The following is an 11689-nucleotide window of genomic DNA, read 5'->3' as shown; positions in this document are numbered from 1 at the left end:
TTTCTATAGATAAATCAACTATACACCAATGTTTTTATTGAAAAATCAGCTATACACACTTATAGGTAAAAACATAAAATTAAATAACAAAACAATTATACAAGTCTTTTTACAAAGAAAACTGTTATACTAAGAATTTCCATACAAAAACTGTTTTTTAAGAATGTGTTATTTTACTGACTGTTTTTTTGAAATTCTTTGATATTTATTATTTTTCTATTTCAATATTTTTACAGTGTACTTATTTATCTGGCATCTCTATTAGTAACTAATTAGAAAAAACTTGGCATTACTTTGTTTTGTTGTGATGTCACCTAAATTCCTCTACACACACATTGTCACATACGCACCATCTCTTTTCCACCTTCGACAAAACAACAATAACAAATCAAAACAGCTGGTTTTTTTGCACAATTGTTGTTGTTTGTATTTATATTTTTGACAGTTGCTACTACACAAATTTAGTTTGCAAGGTGTGTGTGAGTGAAAAAAATGTTAAATTATGAATTAAATTGAGAAAAATTGAATGAAAATTAATAAATAAAATAAACAAATAGTAAAAATTTACAATAACAATAAAATGGAAAGAAAATATAAATAAAAATTTTACTTTAGAAGTGAGAAAAAAGTAAAAAATAAATAAAAATTTGTTGTTCAAAGTGTTTGGTCGTTGACCAGGAAAAAAGTATTAAATGCTGGAAGTGGATGATTATCAGCGAGAGATTTATGGTGTTTGTTAAACGTTTTATTAAATAATAATAAAATAACAACGTGCTGTTGGCTAAAGATAAGAAAGACATCTGTGGTGACGTTTTTTTTCAGTAAAAGTGACGAAAAGTTTGTTTTTTTGTTTTGAGGAGTTGGAGTAACATTTTAGTAAAATTGGCAAAAGACAACACATCATAGTAGAGTTAGTCATCAGCCAAAGACAACGACGTACTTCTTTTTTGTTATTAACACCCTCCTTACCCCCTATTTACCAGTCAGACTGATCACTAAATACAATTACTTGGCAGTTGGCAGCTATGTCTCTTATTAGCACTGATTTACCTTTAAGAGATTTCGACGGAGAGTCTGATGATACCGATTCAGAGACTGAATTACTCATACGCCATCATAATGGTGGTGGTAGTGGGGCTGATGGCTTTCAGCACCTAACAAACACACAACTACAAAAACAACAACAGCAACGTTCTCGTCTTGGCAGCTATAGCAGCTATTCACAACACAATAACACTCATCAAGCACCAAGTTTTCTCAGTCAACTATTCGGTGTTGTCGGCGGCACATCAAAATACTCTACCTCGTCGTCGTCATTGTCTAATTTAAATTTCAAATCGAAACAAACACCACCATCATCAACAACATCATCACTTTTACGTAGTGCTACCGCCTCCTCGTTAGCGCGTGACGGTCAGGTACGTTTTAGAAATGAACGTAGTCGTGAACGTTTTGCCACAAATCAAACAGCAACCGGTAATACAACGTCCAACATAACGGCCTCGCAATCGCAACTTAATAATGCGGCTCAAGCCGCAAAATATGCTCGTTCCAACACCTCTAAATCCTATAATCTAAATTCAAACGTTCCCGTTGATTCGTCGGGTGTCGGTAATTCGTCCGCGTCGGGTACATTTCATTATAGTGATTCGTTACAAATGTCTAATATGGATACACAACCACCAAATATAACCACAACTACCTCCCCGAATGGGGTAATGCAAACGGTCATAGATCCCGAGAATGGTTCAACGACAGTCTTCTATCAGAAAAATCGTCGAAAAAGTAAAAAACGTTCCTTTGGCAGTCTGTGTAAAATGTGTTTTTGTGGGTGAGTGTTAAAAAGAAAATTATGTTATTTTAAATAAAAATATTGTCAAAGAGAGTGAAAATTATGCAAAAAAGCATATTTTTTTTAAATGTTTTAAAAAATATTTAATAAAATTCCTAAGAATTTCAAATTTGTGTCTTATGTGCTACATAATATATACAAATAAATTAGCTGCTAATTAATCAAAAAAAAAATAACAAGTTTTAAAAACTAAATTTATAAAAAAATACAAAAAAAAAAAAAAATAAAATTTATTAATGCAAAAAATTTTAGTGAAAGTTTGTTTCAAAATATTCCGTAATAAATAATAAAATTAAAAACGCCATACTTTTTTTTAAAAAAAAAGCTATAAAATTTAAAAAAATAATTAAATTAAAAAAATCATGTGTGAATAAATAAATCCAAAAAACTGTTAACAACTCAATATGGAGTTTTAAGTTTTTACTGGCTAGAAAAGCTCATAATTACATTCTGGCAACATTGCAAATGTAAAGTGTTGACAACTAAGTTAGAAAAGTGGTAATTAATTGACAGTGTTAACACTGTAGTGTTTGTTGCAGCTTAAACTGAACCTATTAAAGTGTTTTTATAAAAATATATAAATTTTAACAGTTTTTATTTGAAAATCTTGTTAATAGAAAAGAAATGCTAAAAAAATTAAAATGTATTAATATTTTCATCAAAAAATAAAATTTTGGAGTATTAATCAAAAATAAATTTTTCGTCAGAAATAGAAAAAATAATTAAAAAGAACGTATAAATTTAATACATATTTTTAAAAATTATTAAAAAATAATTGGTGAATGTTTATCTGGGAGAAGTACACACTTTTCTTCACTGGACGTAACCTGTGAACCACCACCAGTGAAGTTTTCATCAACCTGTATGAAGGAGATTAACCTAAATTAAGTTGGAGTTGATATACCAAATGTGAATTAACCTAAAATTTTGGGGAACATTTTTTACAGTCTGTTTACCTCCTCAGCTACTATAAAACCCTGTATGGGTTTACAAGCCACTGCCGAAGCCGCTTTAGTCAGGAAATAGCATTTGATCATATCCCTGTCATTGGATCATAATGTTAAGCTGACTAAACAGTTCATCCTGGGATGTTGGCGGAGAAGTTTTCCTAACTCTAATATTACTCAGCAGAATGCTTTCGCGAAGCATGTCAGGAAAGATCTCCGTTTATACCGGGAGAGCATACGAAGTTATATGTAGGATACTTGATCATGAGGGACACTCTGGTAATGAAATGGCAGACTGCCTAGTAAATAGGGGCACTCGCCCCAATTAATTGGTCCTGAGTTTTTCATAGGTATTCTCCAAGAATACGCCAAAGCTAAATGTGACTCTTTGTTGAAATCTGAATTTGTTCGCCATTGGGAACAGGGCTCAGTCTATAGGGTCAGGGTCAATTCACTATAGGCAACTCTATAACGAATTTTTGCAGATTCTCTCTTACTAACCCCAAAAGACATTTTCAATCTCTCACCAACTTCATGCCTGAAATGAAACTATTGTGGTGAACCAACGGACTGCACAAAAGATTCACACGTAGGTGGCAGTGCATTGTGCTCCTTCAATGAAATCTATATGTAGGATCCCTTGAACGACATTTGCAGAAATGTCATCACTATAGCGGTTTTAAATTACCGCATAATGCCAAGCTGACTAACATAAACGCCACACAATCCCCCGAATCATATCAGCATGGACCAGGAAGAATACTACTGAATTGGGTGGTTATTCGTATGCAGTCGCTTTTTTAGGTTACCCCATTAATGTCGTTCTTGTAGGTCTTTCATCGTCTTTGTCAGGAATTGGGAAACTCCTACCGCGTAAAATAAGATTTGTCTTAACACCTAATATATGTCCAGCATGTGGTCAAGGTTTCCATTATACCTAATACAAATGCAATTGTCCAATCTGTCCTCAAACTCCCATTACCTTTATAGCAATTAAATTCACTTTTTCATTGCCTATTATCCCCGAGTGGCCTGGTTAAAATATGCTGCGGAACTTTCAACTGAAAGCTTTTTAGTAAAGGCCCTCATACTGACCTTATCAGCTAATATAACCCTTAATTACCTACTGGCTATAGGGACGTGATATATAAACCAAACCATTTTACACATTCCGTGATTCCACGTATTTCCGTCTAGAAGTTAGTATTGTGATTATGAAGACAGGAATATATCACCGTTTTATTGGCATTCACTATCGATCCCTAGACCCTTCTTGTCTACCAGGGTAAAGCCAACTGATTCCCGCAGATATTTGCTCTTAAACTTCGCATGAACACGATCTCATTTTTGCCACCAATGTCTCATTCGTCCCTTCAAATTCTGTTGCCCGTATTCAATCGAGTACATATGCTGTTTGTATCTAGAACACCTTGATAATGTGCCCTGCAATCCACTTTGGTCAAATTGCCTAGAGATAAGAGACCCTCAGCCGTCTCTTGGAGGAGTATTCCGCAATGTATTCACAGCTTTATTTGAACATGTCACACTACAGTCGTTGTATGTTATTTATAATAAGGTTTATATCATCCTGTCCATGAAACGGTGTTCAGTATGAGAAGACTTTTTTTGTTTTTCTTGCAAAGATTTCCTATATCATGGTTTGAAATTTAGCCCCCTGGGTTGAGTCCAGCCGAAAGTCGTATTTAGCGCTTCCTCAATACTTCACCATAAATCCATAAGTTGTATCCTTCCCCTTAGTAATATTATAATATCGTCTCTCTAGTTTAAATTAAGATTTTTATTTTAGGAGGTTATTAATCGCGATTACCCAGAGTAATGAAGATAAAATCCCACGCTGTGCCGTACCATGTCGTAATATTTTATGATAGTTATATCTTTCACCTCACTTTTTTTCCTAAGAATATCGCCAAACTCTTAAAATCGCTTGTAACTTGATTAAAACACGTTTAAATTGAAAAAGAAGCTTATTCTGTAATCCGTTCGAATTAATACAGTTGGCAACACTAATTAAATCAACTAATCTTTACTAGGGTTCTATAGTTGAAACGAAAAGTCGACTTTTCGACTTTTTGCATTTAGTTAAAAGTCGACCTTTCGACTTTTTCCATTTTATGAAAAGTCGATTTTTCGACCTTTTTCATTTATTTAAAACTCGACTTTTCGACTTTTAGTATTTTATAAATGGTCGACTTTTCGACTTTCTCCGACTTTTCGACCTTTTCCGACTTTTTTCGACTTTTCGACTTTTTTCGACTTTTTCCGACTTTTCGACTTTTTCCGACTTTTTGACTATTTTCGATTTATTTCGACTTTTTTTCGACTATTTTTTTACTTTTTTCGAGTTTTTCCGACTATTTTAGAGTTTTTGACCTCTTTTCCATTTTTTTAAAATTTTTGACTCTTTTCGACTTTTTTCGACTTTTTTCGACTTTTTTCGACTTTCTTCGACTTTTTCGACTTTTCAACTTTTTTCGACTTTTCGACTTTTTTCGACTTTCCGATTTTTTGACTTTTCGACTTTTATTTACAAAGTCGACTTTTCGACCTTTTTCATAGACGATAGTCGAGTTATCGACTTTTTTGGAACAAAATAGTCGACTTCGACTTTTCGACTTTTTTCGACAAAAAGTCGATTGTTCGATTATTCGAAAGTCGATTTATAGAGTCCTAATCTTTACCAGATTATATAAAGTTGTAGAGAGTTACCATATGTTTTTCTTAAAAGTTAGCTTAACCAGTGATGCTAATAAATATCACCTTATACAACTGATACTGAATACCCCTAATACAAAAATTATGCCAACTGTGAAAAAAAAATAACGTGTAGCAAAAAAACTATTTACTCAACACTTATTTAAATGCCTCATATTACTGTTTATTATTTTTTTCTAAAATTTCTGGGAAATATTCTAAGAAATGTATTCAAAAGTGAAAATGTTTTGTTTCCAACATTGTGCTTATTTTAATATTATTTTTATCGTAACATAAATAATAAAAATAGATAACAATTGTGAAATAAGACACATTATTCTTAGATTTGCCATAATTAATTTTATAGCAAAATAAACAATATAAAAGTGTTTGAGTGAAAATAAAAATAAATATTTATTTATAAAAAGTACTTCTATTTTTGTTACTTCAATAAATACTATCTCACACACTTTCAAATTGTTTATGGCGTCTCTTAAATTAATTTAAAACTATTTTTTTTTATCTCAAACTAGCTCTAGAAGTAATTTTCTAGCGTATTGAAGTGTTTATTTCTGTTATTATACCACAATAGCTTTGAAATGCTTTGAAAATCATCAGTCATTTAGCAATTTTTTTGGTTTAAATATAAATGAACTTTAAAAGGTGAACCTTGTTTGATACAAGAAGAAGTGACCTCAAAAATAAACTTTTGATAAAAATAAATTTTAGTTTAACTAATCTTAATGTGCTGCTGTAGAATTTAGTGAATTTTTTGTGAAGATTAATGTGAACGGTAATGAGTACTCATTATTTGAAAACTGGTTTATTAGTAATTTAAAAAAGTTTACTTTTAACAAGTTTTTCTTTGAACTGAGGCCAGGAAAGGTATAACTTCCCTTTGTATGGTGAATAAAATAATGACGAATATATCTGATAACCGCCACAAATCAGCTGGTTTACATCCCAACAAATTTTGATATTGACCAGATAATTACGAAACAATCAGTCGAATGTAGTTCAACTTTGCATCTGACTTTTTAAAGACATTCGACTCCCCCTTTTTCGCTACAAGGACATAGGAATGTAAGAGGTCGCCAAGGATGCCCACAATCACCCTTGTTATTTGACGAGATAATTGATAAAATCACCACAAGCGTGTGGAATTCTCAACATGTATCCAGATGCACAAAGTTGGATATATTGTATGGATATGAATCATAGAATTCAGCTCGAAAAAACCTCAACGCATTGCTAGTATTTATTAACCGTTTCATCCCGGAATTCTTAAGGTATTCTGGCCAAATATTAGCAACAACGATCAACTTTGGGCAAAGTTATTTGTACCGATATTAACCACGAAATGGACCTCTAAGAGAACATAGAAAACCGCATAAATAACGTGTGGAATTCTCAACATATATCCGGATGCACAAAGTTGGTCATATTATACAGATATGAACCATGGAAGTTAGCTCGATAAGACCTCAAGACGATACTAGTTTTCATTAACTGTTTCTCCCCGGAAATCTTAAGATATTCTGGCCAAATATTAGCATCAACGAATAACTTTAGGCAAAGTTGCTTGTACGAATATGAATCATGTAATGGACCTCTAAAGAGAAAGTAGAAAACCGCATAAATAAGGCTCGGCAACCGTATAGATAACTCAATTATGTATGGAATTCTCTAAATATATTCATATACAAGAAGTTGGATATATTGTAGGAATATCTCAAGCCAATTTCAGTTTTCATTTACCATTTCCATTCCGGAATCCTTAAGGTATTTTGTCCATTAGCAAAGCTCTACTTTGTACGAATATGAACCATGGATTTCCGCTCGTTAAGATCTCTAGGAAATTAATGTTTTCATTAAACGTTTCCTCTATCAAATATTAAACTTTAGACACTTGTAAGGATATGAACCATGGAAATTATATGAATATAGCAGACAATTATAAAAAGACAAATGAGGACGTAACACAATCATCATAACACTATGATCCTCATAAGGAAATGTGCAAAATGTGTTTTATTCTTCAGTTACTTAATAATGCCAAATTATTGTTCTTCTATATAATAACAAATAAAATATTATCTAATATATTATAACAAAAGCCAACTTATTTCTTCACATTTACTAGAGGTCACTCAAAATTTAATTTGTTAAATGTCAATTGACATTTTCACACATACACGCCAGACATTTCAATTTTCCAATGAACTTCCCCCAACTAACTGCAGGTAATATTTTAAAGTTTAATGTATTGCGGTTTTTTTCAGTTTGTCAAGAATTTACTATATATTTACATTACTGGAAATTAATTATTGTTATTGTTTTTGTAAATCGAACAGAGCAGAAAATAATAGAATAGATGATGTAAAAGTGATAATGACTCAGGGGTCTATAGTTATAGAAAATCGTGTAAAAATAAATAAAAAATATTAAAAAGAAAATTATTAAAGAAAAATTATAGATAATGAAATGTATATGTCTGTGAAATATTTCTGAACGTAAATAATATATTACAGCGATTCTAGACTTTAGAGAAGACTATAGCCGAGAATATAGACTTCACTATAGTATAGGCTATAGACTAGACTATAGTCCAGACTATAGACTAGACTATAGTCCAGACTACAGACTAGACTATAGTCCAGACTATAGAATAGACTAGACTATAGTGCAGACTATAGCCTAGATTATAGTCCCGACTAAAGTCCAGACTATAGATTAGACTATAGTTTACTACTATAGACTAGACTATAGACTAGAATATAGTCCAGACTACCTACCTACCATAGTCCAGACTATAGACTAGACTATAGTCCAGACTATAGACTAGACTATAGTCCAGACTATAGACTAGACTATAGTCCAGACTATAGACTAGACTATAGTCCAGACTATAGACTAGACTACAGTCCAGACTATAGACTAGACTACAGTCCTGACTATAGACTAGACTATAGTCCAGACTATACACTAGACTATAGTCCAGACTATAGACTAGACTATAGTCCAGACTATAGACTAGACTATAGTCCAGACTATAGACTAGTCCAGACTATAGACTAGTCCAGACTATAGTCCAGACTATAGACTAGTCCAGACTATAGTCCAGACTATAGACTGGACTATATACTAGACTATAGTCCAGACTATAGACTAGACTATAGTCCAGACTATAGACTAGACTATAGTCCAGACTATAGACTAAACTATAGTGCAGACTATAGACTAGACTATAGTGCAGACTATAGACTATAGTGCAGACTATAGCCTAGATTATAGTCCCGACTATAGAGTAGACTAAAGTCCAGACTATAGATTAGACTATAGTCCAGACTATAGATTAGGCTATAATCCAGACTATAGACTAGACTATAGACTAGAATATAGTCCAGACTACCTACCTACCATAGTCCAGACTATAGACTAGACTATAGTCCAGACTATAGACTAGACAATAGACCAGACTATAGACCAGACTATAGACTAGACTATAGTCCAGACTATAGACTAAACTATAGTCCAGACTATAGACTAAACTATAGTCCAGACTATAGACTAAAGTGCAGACTATTGCCTAGATTATAGTCCCGACTATAGAGTAGACTAAAGTCCAGACTATAGACTATACTATAGTCCAGACTATAGACTATACTATAGTCCAGATTATAGACTAGACTATAGTCCAGACTATAGACTAGACTATAGTCCAGACTATAGACTAGACTATAGTCCAGATTATAGACTAGACTATAGTCCAGACTATAGACTAGACTATAGTCCAGACTATAGACTAGACTATAGTCCAGACTATAGAGTAGACTAAAGTCCAGACTATAGATGAGACTATAGTCCAGACCATAGATGAGACTATAGTCCAGAGTATAGATTAGGCTATAATCCAGACTATAGACTAGACTATAGTCCAGGCTATAGACTAGACTATAGTCCAGGCTATAGACTAGACTATAGTCCAGAGTATAGTCCAGGAAATAGACTATAGACTAGACTATAATCCAGACTATAGACTAGATTATAGTCCAGACTATAGACTAGACTATAGTTCAGACTATAGACTAGACTATAGTTCAGACTATAGACTAGACTATAGTCCAGACTATAGACTAGACTATAGTCCAGACTATAGACTAGACTATAGTCCAGACTATAGACTAGACTATAATCCAGACGATAGACTAGACTATAGCCCATATTATACACTAGAATATAGATCAGATTATTGACTAGACTATAGTCCAGATTATAGACTAGACTATAGTCTAGACTATAGACTAGACTTTAGTCCAGACTATAGACTAGACTACAGTATGAACTCTTGACTAGTTAGCCTTGACTATAGTTCAGATTATAGTTTGGACTTTATTCCAAACTATGATTTTAATTAAAACAAAATTTATTAAAAAAAAAAAGATTTGCTCCAATAATTTTTTTTAACAAATTTAATTACCCTACAAAAATCATTGTTTTTAATACTTTTCTACATAAAAACGCATTTGTTTTTCTTTAGTTTTTTTCCAATTCTAATACAATTTTATTGATTTTACTTGGAAACCATTGACGTTTGCTTAAAATTCCATATACAATTTGTATACAACAAGTATTTAAGACACAAACAAATGTTTTATTTAATTGTTTTTGGAAGCAGAAATAAAAATCAAATACCAGTTTTCAACACTTAAAATGCAAAAAAAAAAAAAAAAATTTTAAATTAAAAAAAAAAAAAATAACAGCTTTACACATATTCAAGGTCAAGACGTTGAAAAAAAACACAGAAAAAACCAAAACTCATATCAGCATTTTTTTAAATTAAACATTTATAGAAAAAAAAACACATATGTTAGATTTAAATAAAGAAAAAATTAAGTATTTCTTTGAGACAAAAACAAAATAAAATCTAAACATGTTTTTTTCTAAATACAAAAACATATTTTATGACTTAAAAAAAATCAATGGAAACAATCTGACTTCTAACTTTTCAAAAAAAACAACAAATATTTAACTACAAAAAATATACTAAAAGTTAGATCCACGTACGGACGGACACACTTAGCAAGAAATAAGAAACAGAAATCTAAAAAAAAACTACCGTTGACTGCACATACTGATTACGTTTGTGTAGTATGTCGTTACCAAGTTACGTTATAGCGTTTTTTTTTGTGTGTTATTTATTTCTAAGTCTTGCGTGACGCTTTCAAACCGCCAAACTCTAACATTTATAAATTGTTTCTGCTTTTTTTGAGTAATTTTTGTTTATTTGTGGTAAAAATAAATACAAATTTTGTTTAAAACTATAACATTTTAATGAAATTCTGTTTCATGATTTTCGTATTTGTTTAAAACAATAATACAATTTATTTGAAATTTACTACATTTTTAGTTAATTTGTTATTTATTGCTTAAAAGAAGTGTTACATGTAAACTAATTAAATTAAGTATTTTTTATGTAATAAACAAATTTTGTAATAAGTAATTGAAATTATAATTATATAGTCTGGTATTGTGTGATTTTATAGTCTAGACTATAGTATAGTCTATAGTCTGGTCTATAGTCTAGTCTATAGTCTGGACTATAATCTAGTCTATAGTCTAGTCTATAGTCTGGAATGTAGTTTAGTCTATAGTCTGGACTGTAGCCTAGTCTATAGACTGGACTGTGGTAGAGCCAATAGACTGGACTGTAGTCTAGTCTATAGTTTGGACTTTAGCCTATTCTATAGTCCGGAATATAGTCTATAGTCTATAGAGTATATTCTACAGTCTGGACAATAGTCTAGTCTATAGCCTGGACTATAGTCCAGTCTATAGTCTGGACTATGGTCTAGTCTATAGTCTGGACTATGGTCTAGTCTGTAGTCTGGACTATAATCTAGTCTCTAGACTGGACTACGGAATATAGTCTACAGTCTATTCTACAGTCTGGACAATAGTCTGGACTGTAGTCCAGTCTATAGTCTAGACTATGGTCTAGTCTATAGTCTAGACTACGGTCTAGTCTATAGTCTGGACTACGGTCTAGTCTATAGTCTGGACTACGGTCTAGTCTATAGTTTTGTCGATACTCCATAGTCTAGTCTATAGTCTAGTCTATAGTCTAGTCTATAGTCTAGTCTATAGTCTGGTCTATAGTCTAGTCTATAGTCTAGTC

General features: G+C 32.0%; 1 protein-coding gene across 1 annotated transcript in view; it reads left to right on the top strand.

The window, feature by feature from the left end:
- Positions 1 to 550: 550 nt before the first annotated feature.
- The window catches only part of LOC119604994 (probable phospholipid-transporting ATPase IIB), a 46148-nt gene continuing 35009 nt past the window's right edge, over positions 551 to 11689 (top strand). Inside the window, exon 1 of the mRNA XM_037957935.1 lies at positions 551 to 1831. Coding sequence (XP_037813863.1) covers positions 1026 to 1831 — 806 coding nt within the window. The 5' untranslated portion in view covers positions 551 to 1025. The remainder of the gene's footprint in view (positions 1832 to 11689) is intronic.

This window comes from Lucilia sericata, unplaced genomic scaffold, assembly GCF_015586225.1.
Source record: "Lucilia sericata isolate MDLA Ls3-8-SP2 unplaced genomic scaffold, ASM1558622v1 Contig000450F_arrow, whole genome shotgun sequence".
Taxonomy (NCBI): domain Eukaryota; kingdom Metazoa; phylum Arthropoda; class Insecta; order Diptera; family Calliphoridae; genus Lucilia; species Lucilia sericata.
Note: the sequence above shows the minus strand (reverse complement) of the source record. Positions and strands in the feature narration are given on the sequence as shown.